The sequence below is a fragment of the Oncorhynchus kisutch genome, linkage group LG10 (genome assembly GCF_002021735.2).
Source record: "Oncorhynchus kisutch isolate 150728-3 linkage group LG10, Okis_V2, whole genome shotgun sequence".
Lineage (NCBI taxonomy): Eukaryota > Metazoa > Chordata > Actinopteri > Salmoniformes > Salmonidae > Oncorhynchus > Oncorhynchus kisutch.
The window spans coordinates 37248616-37268346 of NC_034183.2; the positions used below are offsets into that span (position 1 = coordinate 37248616).

At 44.6% G+C, this 19731-nt stretch overlaps 1 protein-coding gene across 1 annotated transcript in view; it reads left to right on the forward strand.

The window, feature by feature from the left end:
• Positions 1–19731, forward strand: part of LOC109897530 (rhophilin-1-like) — a 60480-nt gene that overhangs the window by 23521 nt on the left and 17228 nt on the right. Inside the window, exons 5-12 of the mRNA XM_020492037.2 lie at positions 608–683; positions 797–874; positions 1192–1316; positions 3222–3388; positions 3666–3853; positions 6495–6651; positions 6823–6948; positions 8617–8811. Coding sequence (XP_020347626.2) covers positions 608–683; positions 797–874; positions 1192–1316; positions 3222–3388; positions 3666–3853; positions 6495–6651; positions 6823–6948; positions 8617–8811 — 1112 coding nt within the window. The remainder of the gene's footprint in view (positions 1–607; positions 684–796; positions 875–1191; positions 1317–3221; positions 3389–3665; positions 3854–6494; positions 6652–6822; positions 6949–8616; positions 8812–19731) is intronic.

Below are 19731 nucleotides of genomic sequence, written 5' to 3' on the forward strand. Positions count from 1 at the left end.
GGCAGTCCGCCCGACAAATCTGAGTTTTGTAGATGCTAGGAGAATGCTAACTGCCCCAATGCATAGTGGCAACTGTAAAGTTTGCTGGAGGAGGAGTAATAGTCTGGGGCTGTTTTTCATGGTTCGGGATAGGCCCCTTAGTTCCAGTGAAGGGAAATATTAATTGCTACAGCATACAATGACACTCTAGACGATTCTGTGCTTCCAACTTTGTGGCAACAGTTTGGAGAAGGCCCTTTCCTGTTTCAGCATGACAATGCCCCCGTGCACAAAGCCAGGTCCTTACAGAATGGATTGTTGATCTGTGGAAGAACTTGATTGGCCAGCACAGAGTCCTGACTTCAGCAGCCACCCCCTGCTCCGTTCCAGTTACAAGTATTACCAGTTCTGAGTATTGTAATGAGTTTTTTTAATTCACCACATACTTGTGAAAATATTACCAAAATGATAATAGCGACGAATTACCAGGGAGGGAGGTGGAACAGTTAGGAGGGGTTACTGTCATAATAGGGATGGTGTGGGGGGAGGCAGATTTGGGTTTGTCTGTGGATATGGTATGTGATGTGTCTTTTCACACACATATTGATCTCTCTTCTCTCCCCTTCAGTGAAGCCATCAATGTTCCCATGATCCCACTGGGTCTGAAGGAGACCAAGGAAGTGGACCTCACTGTTCCTCTCAAGGTGAGGAGAAAAATATGTCTCTCGCTCTTGCGCGCTCGCACTCTCGGTCTCTGTGTGTTTTGAAGTGACTGATCTCTCTGTTGAAGTGACTGTCCTCTGCCCTTCTCTCTCAGGAATATATCTGTGAGCACTACAGGGAGGACAGCTCTCTGTTTGAGAAAGAAATCAAGGAGTTTATGGAGCTCAGACAGGTTAGAACAGAAGTCAACCGCTCTTGGAAAGCTCTGCCACCTAGTGGCTTTAGCTATATCACTAACAATATAAATTGGCCAGCTAAATGTTTGATAATTCTGAGTATCATATCATTTATACACTGTGAGTGTGTAAACGATATTATACACTGTTTTGTGAATAAACAATTGTTTTAGTTGGTAAATGTGTTCACATTAATGTTGTTGACATAGCTTGCAAATGTATTGTTATACAGTCATGTCATCATATGTTTCATTGAGTGTGTGTGTTCTAAAATATGAGTGTGTGTGCTAATATATGCCCCTGTGATCATCAGGCCATGCGTACCCCCAGTCGTAACGAGGCAGGTTTGGAGCTCCTGGTAGAGTATTATAACCAGCTGTACTATCTGGACCAGAGGTTCTTCCCCCCACACAGAACACTAGGAGTCCACTTCCACTGGTCAGACTCTTAGTCTCACACAAACTCTTCACTTACAGTGCCTTCAGAAAGGACACACACACACAGAAACCTTTCTGGGTTCCCCCTCTCCTTTATTCATACCCTTGACTTATTCCACATTTTGATGTTATTGATAAAATATATTATTTTCTCACACTACCCCATAATAGCAAACTTTTTTTAGTAAAGTTTGCTAATTTATTGAAAATGAAATACAGACATATCTAATTTCAGAGAAGTATTCACACCCCTGAGTCAATACATGTTACAATCACATCTTTCTGGGTGTCTAAGAGCTTTGCACACCTGGATTGTACAAGTTGGTTGTTGATCATTGCTAGACAGCCATTTTCAAGTCTTGCCATATATTTTCAAGGCAATTTTAATTAAAAACTGTCACTAGGCCACTCGGGAACATTCAATATTGTCTTGGTAAGCAACTACAGTGTATATTTTGGCCTTGTGTTTTAGGTTATTGTCTTGCTGAAAGATGAATTTGTCTCCCAGTGTCTGTTGGGAAGCAGACTGAACCAGGTTTTCCTCTAGAATTATGCCTGTGCTTAGCTCTATTCCATTTACTTTTTATCCTAAAATACTCCCTAGTCCTTGCCAATGACAATCATACCATAACATGTTTCAGCCACCACCATGCTTGAAAATATGAAGTTGTACTTTGTGATATGCTGCGTTGGATTTTCCCCAAACATAACACTTTTTATTCAGGACATAAAGTTATTTTCTTTGCCACATTTTTTGTTGTTTTACTTTAGTACCTTTTTGCAAACACATTTTTATTCTGTACTCTTTTCACTCTGTAGTTTAGGTTAGTATTGTGGAGTAACTACAATGTTGATCCATCCTCAGTTTTCTCTTATCATAGTCATTCAACTCGAACATGCTGACCAGACTGGACACGTCGCGTGCGCGAGCTTTGCAAAATAAATCTAGAAATCCATGTTATTCAATTATTGCACAAAAATTGTTCGCATGCGCCAACGAGCATCTGCGATGCCAAGGGCTAAAATAGAACTCCTTTCTATTTCTGACGCAAATCGTGCTTAAAGTCCGGCCTATCCCATCTCCTCATTGGTTTATAGAAGCAGGTACCCACGTGCCATCTCCTCATTGCTTATACCCACGTGGGTGATTGAAAGATGAACTGTTTTACCTGTAGTCGTGGTAATACTATGAAAGTTTAGATGCCATATCACCATGTAAGTTCAAAGATGAAAAAGCATGGAAGGAGGAGAGATGACTAGAAACGATTAATTTGGCTGTTTTATGTGTGGATTAATTGGCGGAGTAGAGGAGCTTGTGCATTTCAGGTAAAATAACAACTCAATGTTTATATCCCAAGACAAATCCTCTCCGGCAACAGAGTTCAAAATGATACACCATCCAAATTGTAATGAATAACTTCATCATGCTAAAAGGGATATTCAATCTCTGCTTTGTTTTCTTCTTTTTTCTCTACCAATAGGTGCCCTTCTTTGCGAGACACAAGAACTTGTGTTATTGTTAAGCACATTTTTACTCCTGAACTTATTTAGGCTTGCCATAACAAAGGCGTTGAATACTTATTGACTCAAGACATTTCAGCATTGCATTTGTAAATAATAATTCTAAAAGCATAATTCTACTTTGACATTATCGGGTATCGTGTTAAGGACAGTGACACAAAATCTAAATGTAATCTATTTTAAATTCAGGCTGTAGCACAACAAAATGTGGAAAAAGTCAAGGGTTGTGAATACTTTCTGAAGGCACACCCACTCAACCTTTTATTTTCTTACACAATAACCTTGGAGGTTAGGAATGACTGTCTCACCAATCTTCGCTCTTGTTTTTTAAGTTTAGAATTACTCTAAACACCTCTCTCTCTCATGCCCCCCTAACTGTCTCTAGGTATGACTCTCTGACAGGTGTGCCGTCATGCCAGCGTGCGTTGGCATTTGAGAAGGGAAGTGTGCTGTTCAATGTGGGAGCTCTCTACACACAGATAGGAGCCAGACAGGACCGCTCTGCTGCAGCTGGCATAGACAGGGCTATAGACGCTTTCCAGAGAGCTGCAGGTAGGCCTAAACGTGCGCGCACACACACACACACACACACACACACACGGCAGGCACACACACATACAAACTACTATTACAGGAACACAACCACAAGGGGCCCTGGTGAGGAAATACCATTGCCTGAGATTCTACACATTAACACATCACAGTTGGAGTTCACACAACTGCAGATCATACATTTCATATGCAACTGTCATCATTTTTTCTGTGTTTCTAGTTGTTTTTTGTATAAAACTGTAAACTATAAAAGTGTATAAAATCTGGGTGTGTCTAGGTGCATTTAACTTCCTGAAGGAGAACTTTTCCAACGCTCCGAGTCTGGATATGAGCGGCCCGTCGCTATGCATGCTGGTCCGGCTGATGATCGCCCAAGTGCAGGAGTGTGTGTTCGAAAGGGTCACACTCACCACGCAGGACACACACTTCACCTCCCAGCTACAAGTGGCTCAAGAGGCTGCACGAGTGAGGGGACCTGTGTGTGTGTGTGTGTGTGTGTGTGTAGATAGCCAACATGTTCTTTTCACTGGTGCTCATGACCTTGATCCAGTGCCCTTGTTAAAGAGTTCTCTTCTGTTCACCTCACTCTCTTTCTCTGTCCCCCTCTCTCTGTCTGTGTGTGCCTACATGCACGTGTGTAGGTAACAGATGTGTATAGATTGGTGCTCCAGACCATGTCCCAAACCCTGGTTAAGGACTATGTTTCGCTCGCTCACTCACTCACTCTCAGACTTAATTCACATGGCAAGTTAAATTACTTACATTGTCAAAGGACATGCTGTATAACAACAATGGTCAGACTAACAGTAATAGTAGGCCTAGTCCTCGTAGTAGTGGTAATGATATTAACTACAACATTAGTAATGAGAACAACATTAAATAAAAGTAATTGTGGTAGGCTAGTTTTACATGACTGAAAAGCCATATGGCATGGTATACTACATGACCGAAAGTATGTGGACACCTACTCGTCGACTCTCTCATTCCTAAATCATGGGCATTAATATGGAGTTGGTCCCCCCTTTGCTGCTATTACAGCTTCCACTCTTCTGGGAAGGCTTTCCACTAAATGTTGGAACATTGTTGCGGGGACTTGTTTCCATTCAGCCACGAGTATTAGTGAGGTCGGGCACCAATGTTGGTCGATGAGACCTGGCTCGCAGTCGGCATTCCAATTCATCCCAAAGAGTTTGATGGCATTGAGGTCAGGGCTCTGTGCAGGTCAGTCAAGTTCTTCCACACCAATCTTGATAAACCATTTCTGTATGGACCTCACTTTGTGCACGGAGGCTTTGTCATGCTGAAACAGGAAAGGGCCTTCCCCAAACTGTTGCCACAAGCTTGGAAGCACAGAATCATCTAGAATATCATTGTATGCTGTAGCATTAAGATTTCCCTTCACTGGATCTAAGGGATCTAGCCCGAACCATGAAAAACAGCCCCAGACAATAATTCCTACTCTAGCTTTACACAACTCCAGTTGACTCTTGGCATTGCGTATGGTGATGTAGGCTTGTGTGCTGCTGCTCGGCCATGGAAACCAATTTCACGAAGCTCCCGACGAACAGTTCTTGTGCTGACTTTGCTTCCAGAGGCATTTTGGAACTTGGTAGTGAGTGTTGCAACCGATGAGACTATTTTTATGCTCTTCAGCACTCTGCGGTCCCGTTATGTGAGCTTGTGTGGCCTACCACATCGCGGTTGAGCCGTTGTTGCTCCTAGACGTTTCCATTTCACAATAACAGCACCTACAGTTAACCGGGGCAGCTCGATCAGGGCAGAAATTTGACGAACTGACTTGTTGGAAAGGTGACGTCCTATGCCAGTGTCACGTTGTAAGTCACTGAGCTCTTCAGTAAGGCCATTCGACTGCCAATGTTTGTCTATGGCAATTGCATGGCTGTGCTCGATTTTTTTTATACACCTGTCAGCAATGGGTGTGGCTGATATAGCAGAATTCACTGATTTGAAGGGGTGTCCACATGCTTTTTTTGTATGTATAGTGTATGAAAGCCAAAATAAAACAAAATTGCAAATACTATTGTTGCATTGTACTTTTCACTGGCTGGCCCTCTGGTTGTGGCAGGAGGCCACATACTGTCCTTGTCTGCCCAAACTACACATTTTGGTTTTTCATCCAATAAATATATTTTTTAATAGTTTTTGGAAAAAAGATTATCATTTATTGCATCGAATTTGTTTTATTTTATAGTTTCAATCTTAAGTCTAAGTATTTTTCACAGTGTAATAGGAAATCCAGCTTTCTCTACCTTTCCCCGGGAGCAGAGTTGGCATAGCCTGTCCTGTGTCATCTTTCGCTCTCTCTCTGTAGGTATAAGACCTATATACTGTAAAACTTAAATTAATAGCCCGGGCATTTATTTGCTTAAATCACTGAACTCAACAGTCACTTATTACAGACAGGCTTCTATTTGAGTTAGGCGTCTAATTTAATGCACAGCTTTTGCTGATTTGCATAGTTAATTGTTTAATTTCAGCATTCATCACTTCCAGCATTTTAATACATTTCTCCCTTTTCTGCACTGTTATCATTTGCACACTGTCACATTTCTCGCTCTGTGTATATATATATATATATATATATATAATATAAAAATGACTCTTTTCCTTGACAGAATAATATTCTTCTCCTCTTTAACTGTGCATTTGTCAGTTCTTACTTTTGCCATTAGATGGCACACTGCTGATTTTCTAGGGGTATTTAACCCTGAAGTTGTTTACTGTTTTTGTGCTTGCCAGCTAGCAGTTCTCAGCTGTTTCTTACTGGCAATTTAAAAACGGATGATCGCCATTTATTTTTTGGAGTCATTACTGAATTATTTAATGTAACAAATCAAACATTAAACCTTGTAAACAATTCATGGTGACCTCGTAAATGATTCATTTAGACCTAGAGTTTATTTGAAACAGTGTTTATTTGCTGAAGTGTGTGCCGTTGACCGGCTATTAAAAGGGACAGGTGGCTATTTGAGACTGTGTTTAATTGTAACTTGGTGCTCCAGACCATGTCTCAGCCCCTAGTGGAAGCCTATGTTCCATTCTCCTGTCTCTCTTCATCTGTCTTTTACTCTCTCTCTCGCTATAGGTATCAGATGTGTATAGCTTGGTGCTCCAGACCATGTCTCAGCCCTTAGTGAAGGACTATGTCCCATTCTCCTGGGCCTCCATGGTTCAGGTGAAAGCAGAACACTTCAGAGCTCTCTCACACTACTATGCTGCTGTCGCTCTCTGTGACCTCACACGTAAGTTCCACCGTGCGGTGTGAGGTGGGTTTATGTTCAGTCTGATATTGATGATAACAGGAATGACGATTGTGGTGGTTCGGAAATTGTCCTGTTTGTGTGTGTCTTAGTATGAGTGTGTGTATTCCAGTAAATGTGTGTCTATCTGCCAGTGTGTGTTGTGTCCCGTAGAGTCCATTGATGAAGAAGAGTGTGATGAAGAGGGAGAGAAGGCTCTCTTCCAGCTCCATGTCAGTATTCCTGCTGGACCCCCACTCAGCCAGGTGCTCAGAGACCCCGAGGAGAGACGCAAACTGGGTGAGAACGCTCGCACTCACCACACACACAAACGCATACAGTTGAAGTCGAAAGTTTACATACACCTTAGCCAAATACATTTCAACTCAGTTTTTCACAATTCCTGTCATTTAATCCTAGTAAAAATCTCCTGTTTTAGGTAAATTAGGATCACCACTTTATTTTAAGAATGTGAAATGTCAGAATAATAGTAGTGATTTATTTCAGCTTTTATTTCTTTCATCACATTCCCAGTGGGTCAGAAGTTTACATGCTGTCAATTAGTATTTTCTAGCATTGCCTTTAAATTGTTTATCTTGGTTCAAACATTTCAGGTAGCCTTCCACAAGCTTCCCACAATAAGTTGGGTGAATGTTGGCCCATTCCTCCTGACAGAGCTGGTGTAACTGAGTCAGGTTTTTATGCCTCCTTGCTCGCACACGCTTTTTCAGTTCTGCCCACAAATTTTCTATGGTATTGAGGTCAGGGCTTTGTGATGGCCACTCCAACCCATTTGCGACCAAGCTTTAACTTCCTGACTGATGTCTTGAGATGTTGTCCTGACTGATGTCTTGAGATGTTGCTTCAATATATCCACATACTTTTCTTGCCTTGTGATGCCATCTATTTTGTGAAGTGCACCAGACCCTTCTGCAGCAAAGGACCCCCACAACATGATGCTGCCACGCCCGTGCTTCACGGTTGGGATGGTGTTCTTCGGCTTGCAAGCCTCCCCCTTTTTCCTCCAAACATAACAATGGTCAATATGGCCAAACAGTTCTATTTTTGTTTCATCAGACCAGCGGACACCAGAGGGCAATCTTTGTCCCCATGTGCAGTTGCAAATCGTAGTCTGGCTTTTTTATGGTGGTTTTGGAGCAGTGGCCTCTTCCTTGCCTGTCGATATAGGACTCGTTTTACTGTGGAAATAGATACTTTTGCATCTGTTTCCTCCAGCATCTTCACAAGGTCCTTTGCTGCTGTTCTGGTATTGATTTGCTCTTTTCGCACCAAAATACGTTAATCTCTAGGAGACAGAACACGTCTCCTTCCTGAGCGGTATGACGGCTGCGTGGTCCCATGGTGTTTATACTTGTGTACTGTTGTTTGTACAGATCAACGTGGTACCTTCAGGCGTTTGGAAATTGCTCCCAATGATGAACCAGACTTGTGGAGGTCTACAAATGTTTTTCTGACGTCTTGGCTGATTTTCTTTTGATTTTCCCATGATGTCAAGCAAAGAGGCACTGGGTTTGAAGGTAGGCCTTTAAATACATCCACAGGGACACCTCCAATTGACTCAAATGATGTCAATTAGCCTATCAGAAGCTTCTAAAGCCATGACATCATTTTCTGGAATTTTCCAAGCTGGTTAATGGCACAGTCAACTTCGTGTATGTAAACTTCTGACCCACTGGAATTGTGATACAGTCTTTTAATAACTGTTGGAAAAATGAATTGTCATGCCAAAAGTAGGTGTCCTAATCGACTTGCAAAAACTATAGTTTGTTGCCAAGATATTTTTGGAGTGGTTGACAAATGAGTGGTTGAAACACTTAGTTTGGAGTCATTAAAACTAGTTTATGTGAACTTCTGACTTCAACTGTATCTATATTTGATGAGCAAGCATGGCCTTTGTGAGATCCTACTAAAGCTTTTCCTGTGTGTCTCTTTGCGTGAGTGCTCTAGGTAAGGCCCACCTGCGTCGTGCATTGATCAGACATGAGGAAGCTATGAGAGTACACGGTCTGTGTAAGATCTTAAGGAAGATGGATATTCTACAGGAGGTGCTCTCCTTCGTGCACAAACGCTCTTTGGACAAATACTCTGAGATGGACCGAGAGGACGACTTCGACGAGACAGCAGAGGCTCCCGAGATACACTGTGAGTGTGTTTTGTAAGTGTGAGCACCAGTAATTAGACTGTGTGGGTGCAGTTGTGTGAGTGAGTTTTCCAGTAAAGTAATGTGCATGTGTAGAGATACAGATATCTATCAAAAATAAAGGAAACACCATCATAAAGTGTCTTAATAGGGCGTTGGGTAACCACAAGCCGCCAGAACAGCTTCAATGCGCGTTGGCAGAGATTCTACATGTGACTGGAACTCTATTGGAGGGATGCATCACACAGCAAAATCAATGGTGTACATTAAACTGGGAATGTGTTAAATGTGCAATTTCAGACTGATTTCCCACTGAACTGGTGTCATAAGACTTTTGGAAGTGTTCCAAATGTAACTCTTTTGCGGTGTTCACCATTCAACTCTTAGTGTTCTTGATTGTGGTTATTATTTAGTGGTAAGGGGGTAGATCAGCTTTACTATTACACCTAGATTGTAGGTTCTATCAATTTAATTGTTTTCATTTATTTTGTTTTTTTTTCTATACTTTTTCTTCCCCTACCATCCCTACCCTAATTGGAGTAAACTAACGGACAACAATACTTCCACTGCTATTTCGCTGTCATCTACGGTACCTGTAGTTAAATAATTATACATATATTTCTAACTTCCTTTCTTCAAGTGCTGGATTTTCACCCAGAGTGGCCAATTCACTATTAATTCTGAGCTCAACTCCAACACTCCACAGATTAACCCATCTTTCCCTATAGAATACCATTTTTATATTTCCATTTGCAATGAGGGTCCTGAACCTTCATATTTGTAAAATGTCTACTGATATTGCCCTAAAAATAATGTACCCAAGTGTATAATGATACACTATATATAGTGCATTCAGAAAATATTCAGACCCCTTGACTTTTCCCACATTTTGTTACGTAACAGCCTTATTATAAAAGTGATTAATGACAATGTTTTTATTTAATCAACACACAATAGCCCATAATGACCAAGTGAAAACAGGTTTTTAGAAATATTTGCAAATGTATAAATTAAACTCATTTACATAAGTATTCAGACCCTTTGCTATGAGACTCGAAATTGAGCTCAGGTGCATCCTGTTTCCATTGATCATCCTTGATGTGTCTACAACTTGATTGGAGTCCACCTGTGGTACATTCAATTGATTGGAAATGATTTGGAAAGGCACACGCCTGTCTATATAAGGTCCCACAGTTGACAGTGCATGTCAGAGATTAAACCAGGCTATGAGGTCTACGGAATTGTCCGTATTGCTCCGAGACTGGATTGTGTCGAAGGCACAGATCTGGGGAGGGGTACCAAAAAATGTCTGCAGCATTGAAGGTCCCAAAAGAATACAGTGGCCACAATCATTCTTAAATCGAAGAAGTTTAGAACCACCAAAGCCCCTTCCTGGAGCTGGCCGCCCGGCCAAACTGAGCAATCTGGGTAGAAGGGCCTTGGTCAGGCAGGTGACCAAGAACCCAGCGGTCAAACTTAGAGCTCCAGAGTTCCTCTTTTGAGATGGGAGAACCTTCCAGAAGGACAACCATCTCTGCAGCAGTCCACCAATCAGGCCGTTATGGTTAAGTGGCCAGACGGAAGACACTCCTCAGTAAAAGGCACATGACAGCCCGCTTGGAATTTGCCCAAAAGCACCACAGGACTCTGACCAAGAAAAACAAGATTCTCATATTTGATGAAACCAAGATTGACTCTTTGGCCTGAATGCGTCTGATGGAAACCTGGCAACATCTCTACGGTGAAGCATTGTGGTGGCAACATGCTGATGGGATGTTTTTCATTGTTTCATTTTTATATATATACAGTTGAAGTCGGAAGTTTACATATACTTAGGTTGGAGTCATTGACTAGTTTTTCAACCACTCCACACGTTTTTTGCTAACAAACTATAGTTTTGGGAAGTCTGTTAGGACATCTACTTTGTGCATGACACAAGTCATTTTTCCAACAATTGTTTACAGACAGATTATTTCACTGTATCCCAATTCCAGTGGGTCAGAAGTTTGTATACACTAAGTTGACTGTGCCTTTAAAAAGTTTGGAAAATTCCAGAAAATTAGGTCATGGCTTTAGAAGCATATGATAGGCAATTTGAAATAATTGAAGTCAATTGGAGGTGTACCTGTGGATGTATTTCAAGGCCTACCTTCAAACTCAGTGTCTCTTTGCTTGACATCATGGGAAAATCAAAAGAAATCACCCAAGACCTCAGAAACAAATTTGTAGACCTCCAAGTCTGGTTATAAAGTATAAACTCCATGGGACCAAGCAGCCATCATACTGCTCAGGAAGGAGATGCGTTCTGTCTCCTAGAGATTAATGTATTTTGTTGCGAAAAGTGCAAATCAATCCCAGAACAACAGCAAGGACCTTGTGAAGATGCTGGAGGAAACCGGTACTGAAGTGTCTATATCTACAGTAAAACAAGTCCTATGAATTAGAAGTGAAATAATCTGTCTGTAAACAATTGCTTCGTGTCATGCACGAAGTAGATGTCCTAACCGACTTGCCAAAACTATAGTTTGTTAACAAGAAATTTGTGGAGTGGTTGAAAAACGAGTTTTAATGACTCCAACCTAAGTATATGTAAACTTCAGATTTAAACTGTATATACAATTTCAGTACAAATGAGACTTTAAGAGAGAGGCTTAATGCCTTAAAATGTAAGTTTTAATTATCATTATTATTTATAATATTATTATATAAATATGCTCATTTAACTTGATCTGGTTTGCCATTCCAAATAAAGTGGACAAAAAATCTCACATTTTAAAAGGTTGTCAACCAATTTCGAATGTGAGATTGTCTTACCTGATGACGTGAGAACCTCGCTGCTTCCAGAGGGTTCCAAAAGTATGTACCACGCCAAATGCATATCTACTGTCAGTGTAAATGGTAACAGTTTGCCCTTTAGCCAAAATGCAAGCTCTCATAAGAGCAAACAACTCAGCAGCTTGAGCTGAGGTGTGAGGGCAATTTAGCCCTCAAGTGTGGTAGATGCTGTTACAGCATAAGCCACAAGTGGCTCTCCCTTGTCAGACCTCTGAGCTGAACCATCCACAAATTTTTCCAAATGAGCATTCTGTATTGGTACATGAGTTAAGTCTGACCTTGGTTTGGATACCATCTTCAACAAGGGCTGTGCAGTCATGAGGTTCTCCATCATCAGGGGTCGGCAACAGTGTAGCTGGATTGGGCACAGTGCACCTCTTCAGGGTCACATGAGACATTGTGAGCAGCACATTCAGATTCTCCCTGGAGTCAGGTGTGCTCTCTTTGCCTGTGAAATAAGAGCATGGACCACATGTAGGACGTCAACAGCACATAGCCACAATATCTGCACACGCTAACACAGTTTCAGTAGCAGCAGCCACCGCCCTTTAAACAACACAGCAAACCTCTCGCCACACTGTCCACACTGTCCACACTGTCCACTGGTCTCTGCTTTCCTCCATGTTCCTGTGTCAAAACAGAAGACCCCAAACCATTTTTCTCACACACCAACAGATGAAATGGTTTAGAGTGGTTAGGGAGCCCCAAGCATGGGGAAGGAGTCACGAGTTGTTTCAGTTTTGTCAGGGCCGTTAAACCCTCGGGTCCACTTTATCTTATCATTCATAGCCATTTTGTGACCATAAGTGAGATCAGAGAGAGGATGGACAACCTCAGCATAGTCAGGCAGCCACACTGTACAATAACCTGCCATACCAGTCAGTGACGTGTTGCTTGGTAACAGGCTGTGGGACCGAGAGAATGGCTTGCACTCTCTGTGCCCAGCTGGGAGTGATATCATGACCCAGATATTGAACCGTTTGGGAGATTAGTTGCAACTTCTCTTTTGATACTTTGGCCATTCTCTGACAGAGCTCCTGTGTCAGTTTCACAGGACTGGAGAGTTTCAGAGCATAGCAATAAGTCATCCACGTACTGTATGAGAGTGCTCCCCTCCGGGGGAAGGAAACCCTCAATTTTGTGCCAATGCGGTTGAAAAAATTGCGGGGGGGGGGGGGGAGTCCGTGTACCCCATGGGGACCATCGGTCCAAGTAAATCTCTTGCCAAGGAACGTAAAAGCAAACCAGCACTGAAGATCTATTGCCACGGGGATGCTAAAAAAAACGCATTAGCCAAATCAATAACTGAAAACCAATTTGCTGTTGCTAGAACTGCAGACAACAGTGTCGTAGGATTGGGAACCACATAGGTGATGCTGTTTGCGCTCATGCCCGAGACCTTTCTTACTGGCCAGATAGGGGTGTTGCAAGGTGAGTGGACACAGGACTAATGCTCCGTGTTCTAACAGTGAGGCATGTACATGTGTGATACCTGCAATTAGCATCTTTACTAAGTGGATACTGTGCTCTGGAAGGGCGCCTGGTATCTTTGGGAGTGACTACAAGGGGCTCAGCCCCCTTCATCCTGCCAAAATCATACTTATCCCTTGCCCGTAGGCAATCTCTATGTTCCAAGATGGCGTAGCAGTCGGACGTGTGATATTGTCTTGTCCCTCCCTGTCCCATGTAAACATTGTTTTTCCTTGTTTTTTTTCTCGTATATATTTTAATATCACTTTCCATCTACGGACTGAATATACTCTCCTGCAACCCGCCTCACCCAAGTGGTACGGATTTGCTATTTTATACTTAAGGGCCTCCCGGGTGGTTAAGGGTGCTGTACTGCAGCGCCAGCTGTGCCATCAGAGTCCCTGGGTTCGCGCCCAGGCTCTGTCGTAACCGGCCGCGACCGGGAGGTCCGTGGGGCGACACACAATTGGCCTAGCGTCGTCCGGGTTAGGGAGGGCTTGGTCGGTAGGGATGTTCTTGTCTCATCGCGCACCAGCAACTCCTGTGGCGGGCTGGGCACAGTGCGCGCAAACCAAGGTTGCCAGGTGCACGGTGTACCCTCCGACACATTGGTGCGGCTGGCTTCCGGGTTGGATGGGCGCTGTGTTAAGAAGCAGTACGGCTGGTTGGGTTGTGTATCGGACTTTCAACCTTCGTCTCTCCCGAGCCCGTACGGGAGTTGTAGCGATGAGACAAGATAGTAGCTACTACAACAATTGGATACCACGAAATTGGGGAGAAAAAGGGGTAAAAAAAAAAAAGAATCCGGATCCCCCATCAAAAGCTAGCAAGCTAACTTGCTACCAGCTAACTGTCTACTAGCAAACTACGGCCCGCTACTGCCTAGAACACATCAGACTGTCAGCTAAAGAGGCCCATTGGACAAATTCTTTGGCCACTGTACCTTGTTTGCCAATTGGCCTGGTTTCACCACGCGGATCCCTGCTGATCCGTCTTCTGAACCGTAACTCTAACAGAAGCTAGCCAGCTACTAGCTAGTAGTCAGCTAGCCACTGCTAGCAGTCATCAGCTACCTCTAGCACGGACAGCTCTCGCCAGTCTGCACAGCGCAACCCAAACCAGAGAAAAGCTGACATTTTTCTCCAGATTCCTACCTCAAGCTCCGGCCTTTTTTTCCACCTGGATCATCGCAGCTAGCTAGCTGATATCCGAGTGGCCACTCCTGGCTAATGTCTCTGTCCCGAAGCAAGAACCAATTAGCCTGGAGCTAGCCTTGCTAGGCCCACGGCTCCGGCGTCGCGTTCTCCCCTGAATGCCCACCCGCTAGCATATTAGCTGTGGCCTGCTAGCTATCCAGAGCACATCGGACTGTTGGCTTAAGAGGCCCATCGGACAAATTCTTTGGCCACTACACCTATTTTTTTTTTTTGCCAATGGCCTGGTTTACCACACGGAGCCCTGCTGATCCGTCTGCTGACGTAATAGCACGAGGGGTCCACAACAAACTTCTGTCGCGACATCCATCCAAGGCCCTTTTGCTAGCCCCGGCTGCTTCCTGCCTGAAGCCACTCACTGGACTCCTATGTTCACTCGGCTACGCATGCCTGTTGCTAACGTCAATATGCCTTGTTCATTGCCATTTTGGTTAGTAATTATTGCCTTATTTCACTGTAGCGCCTCTAGCTGCTCAATACGCCTTATTTAACACTTTAGTTCTACCTACCACACATGCGGTGACATCACCTGGCTTGAATTACATTTCTAGAGACTATCTCTTTCATTGTCACTCTATGCACAGGTTTACCCTCACTGTGCTCGCATCCTATCATACGTTATGCCTTTAATATCTTCTACCATGCCCAGAAATCTGTTCTGAACGTACTAGGCGACCAGTTTAGTCGTACCCTCATCCTACTCCTCTGTTCCTCTGGTGATGTGGAGGTGAATCCAGGCCCTGCAGTGCCTAGCTCCACTCCCATTCCCCAGGCGCTATCATTTGTTGACTTCTGTTACCGTAATAGCCTAGGTTTCATGCATGTTAACATTAGAAGCCCTAGCACACTCTGCCAACCCAGATGTCCTGGTTGTGTCTGAATCCTGACTCAGGAAGACCATGTAAAACCCAGAAATTTCCATCCCTAACTATAACATTTTCCGACAAGATAGAATTGCCAAAGGGGGCAGTGTTGCAATCTACTGCAGAGAGAGCCTGCAGAGTTCTGTCTTGCTATCCAGGTCTGTGCCCAAACAGTTCAACCTTCTACTTTTAAAAATCCACCTTTCCAGAAACAAGTCTCTCTCCGTTGCCGCTTGCTATAGACCACCCTCTGCCCCCAGCTGTGCCCTGGACACCATATGTGAACTGATTGCTGCAGTCAAACGACCACCCCTCATCACTGTCAAACGCTCCCTAAAACACTTCTGTGAGCAGGCCTTTCTAATCGACCTGGCCCGGGTATCCTGGAAGGACATTGACCTCATCCCGTCAGTTGAGGATGCCTGGTCATTCTTTAAAAGTAACTTCCTCACCATTTTAGATAGGCATGCTCCGTTCAAAAAATGCAGAACTAAGAACAGATACAGCCCTTGGTTCACTCCAGACCTGACTGCCCTCGACCAGCACAAAAACATCCTGTGGCGGACTGCAATAGCATCGAATAGTCCCCGCGATATGCAACTGTTCAGGGAAGTCAGGAACCAATACACGCAGTCAGTCAGGAAAGCTAAGGCCAGCTTCTTCAGGCAGAAGTTTGCATCCTGTAGCTCCAACTCCAAAAAGTTCTGGGACACTGAAGTCCATGGAGAACAAGAGCACCTCCTCCCAGCTGCCCACTGCACTGAGGCTAGGTAACACGGTCACCACCGATAAATCCATGATTATCGAAAACTTCAACAAGCATTTCTCAACGGCTGGCCATGCCTTCCGCCTGGCTACTCCAACCTCGGCCAACAGCTCCGCCCCCCCCGCAGCTACTCGCCCAAGCCTCTCCAGGTTCTCCTTTACCCAAATCCAGATAGCAGATGTTCTGAAAGAGCTGCAAAACCTGGACCCGTACAAATCAGCTGGGCTTGACAATCTGGACCCTCTATTTCTGAAACTATCTGCCGCCATTGTCGCAACCCCTATTACCAGCCTGTTCAACCTCTCTTTCATATCGTCTGAGATCCCCAAGGATTGGAAAGCTGCGGCAGTCATCCCCCTCTTCAAAGGGGGAGACACCCTGGACCCAAACTGTTACAGACCTATATCCATCCTGCCCTGCCTATCTAAGGTCTTCGAAAGCCAAGTCAACAAACAGGTCACTGACCATCTCGAATCCCACTGCACAGCGGAGAAGGTACAATCTGGTTTCCGAGCCGGTCACGGGTGCACCTCAGCCACGCTCAAGGTACTAAACGATATCATAACCGCCATCGATAAAAGACAGTACTGTGCAGCCGTCTTCATCGACCTTGCCAAGGCTTTCGACTCTGTCAATCACCATATTCTTATCGGCAGACTCAGTAGCCTCGGTTTTTCGGATGACTGCCTTGCTTGGTTCACCAATTACTTTGCAGACAGAGTTCAGTGTGTCAAATCGGAGGGCATGCTGTCCGGTCCTCTGGCAGTCTCTATGGGGGTGCCACAGGGTTCAATTCTCGGGCCGACTCTTTTCTCTGTATATATCAATGATGTTGCTCTTGCTGCGGGCGATTCCCTGATCCACCTCTACGCAGACGACACCATTTTATATACTTCCGGCCCGTCCTTGGACACTGTGCTATCTAACCTCCAAACGAGCTTCAATGCCATACAACACTCCTTCCGTGGCCTCCAACTGCTCTTAAACGCTAGTAAAACCAAATGCATGCTTTTCAACCGTTCGCTGCCTGCACCCGCACGCCTGACCAGCATCAGCACCCTGGATGGTTCCGACCTTGAATATGTGGACATCTATAAGTACCTAGGTGTCTGGCTAGACTGTAAACTCTCCTTCCAGACTCATATCAAACATCTCCAATCGAAAATCAAATCAAGAGTCGGCTTTCTATTCCGCAACAAAGCCTAGTAAAACTGACTATCCTACCGATCCTCGACTTCGGCGATGTCGTTTACAAAATTGCTTCCAACACTCTACTCAGCAAACTGGATGCAGTTTATCACAGTGCCATCCGTTTTGTCACTAAAGCACCTTATACCACCCACCACTGCGACTTGTATGCTCTAGTCGGCTGGCCCTCGCTACATATTCGTCGCCAGACCCACTGGCTCCAGGTCATCTACAAGTCCATGCTAGGTAAAGCTCCGCCTTATCTCAGTTCACTGGTCACGATGGCAACACCCATCCGTAGCACGCGCTCCAGCAGGTGTATCTCACTGATCATCCCTAAAGCTGGAGTTGGAGACTTTTATCTCCCTCACCAACTTCAAACATCTGCTATCTGAGCAGCTAACCGATCGCTGCAGCTGTACATAGTCTATTGGTAAATAGCCCACCCATTTTCACCTACCTCATCCCCATACTGTTTTTATTTATTTACTTTTCTGCTCTTTTGCACACCAATATCTCTACCTGTACATGTCCATCTGATAATTTATCACTCCAGTGTTAATCTGCAAAATTGTAATTATTCGCCTACCTCCTCATGCCTTTTGCACACAATGTATATAGACTCCCCTTTTTTTCTACTGTGTTATTGACTTGTTAATTGTTTACTCCACGTGTAACTCTGTGTTGTCTGTTCATACTGCTATGCTTTATCTTGGCCAGGTCGCAGTTGCAAATGAAAACTTGTTCTCAACTAGCCTACCTGGTTAAATAAAGGTGAAAAAAATAATAATAAATTGCCCCCCATCCATCTTCAGAGCTTGTGCTGCTAGGGTTAAATTCTCGGGCCGATTCTCTTCTCTGTATACATCAATGATGTCGCCCTTGCTGCTGGTGATTCTCTGATCCACCTCTACGCAGACAACACCATTCTGTATCCTTCTGGCCCTTCTTTGAACACTGTTAACTAACCTCCAGACGAGCTTCGATGCCATACAACTCCCCATTCCGTGGCCTCCAACTGCTCTTAAATGCAAGTAAAAGTAAATGCATGCTCTTCAACCGATCGCTGCCATCACCTGTCTGCCCGTCCAACATCACTACTCTGCACAGTTCTGACTTAGAATATGTGGACAACTACAAATACCTAGGTGTCTGGTTAGACTGTAAACTCTCCTTCCAGACTCACATTAAGCATCTCCAATCCAAAATGAAATCTAGAATCTGCTTAATATTTCGCAACAAAGCATCCTTCACTCATGCTGCCAAACATGCCCTCGTAAAACTGACCGTCCTGCCGATCCTCGTCTTCGGGGATGTCATTTTATAAAATAGCCTCCAACACTACTCAACAAATTGGATGCAGTCTATCACAGTGCCATCCGTTTGGTCACCAAACCCCCATATACTGAATGGGAGGCCTGAAGCCCCTACAGTTTTGACTGGGAGATTTTGTCATAGCTTTACAGTTAATCACAGATATTGCAGCTCACGTATCAGTAGAAATATTATTGACTCACCATTGACGCAAGCCTCCACTGTTGGCTAAATTCGAGGAAGGGTATGGTTCTTTAAAAACACTTTTCTGGTTGTTCTGACGATTCTAACTCAATTACTACCTCCTTCGCCCGTCAATATTCTCCCTCGGTTGGTTGGTTGCTGCCATGGTTGTTGTTGGGCAGGGGGATACCACAGACTTTGTCCTCCTAGTGGACCTCTTCCTCGAGGGGGGGGGGGGGGGGGGGACTTGGGGCTCCTCTGCCTCTGGATCCACCCCTGTCGGTCCTTCTGGGCAGCTAGCAGCAAAATGGCCTGGTTTACCACAGTTGTAGCAATTTCTTCCTCCAGCCGTGCCTTGATCCGCCGCCCCTTGGTAGAACGTCAGCTGAGCCTTCCTGAGTTCGGTACTCTTCAGGTTCTCCCTCTTGACCTGTGCCTTCACCTGGGTGCACTGCTGTCTCTCAGCGTGCTTAGTGTTGCACCACAGTCGCCAGTGGCTTAGTCTCCCAACTGATGCACGTCGTTCTCACCGCTCTCTCCAGGTCAGGTGCCAGGCCCCTCACTAGGAAGTCCTTCAACAGGTCTCCATAGGCCGTGGAGAGGACCCAAGAAACAGGGGAGGAGGCGCAGTGGAGGAAGGCGGGGTGTAGTTCAACTGGCGGGGTGTAGTTGAATGGTAGTTGGCCCCTCCCCCGGCTGCGGCCACTGGTGCTGGCAGCACTGGGTAGAGATTGGGAGGAAAAGAGTGGGGGGTGGGGGGGGGATCTCTCATCCTCTTTTTTTTGTTCTTTCTCACTGTCTTACTGTCTTGTCTTTATCGGTTTTCCCTTCCTATTCAGTCTGCACTACCATATTCTGACGGGGCTGTCCCCTAAATGGATCCTGTCTTTGTGCATGCCTTTCTGCCTCTCTTTCCCATTTTCAATATTTAACCCAGTTTAACCCATACACTCTCCCTGACTTTGTCTAACATTGTTAAACTCAGTGTCCCTGTCAAGGTAAACCACCTTCCCTATGCCATAATTGCACCTGGTCCAGAATGTCCCTTCCCCAACTAATCTGCCATGACCTTCTGGGCCCCCTTGGGGG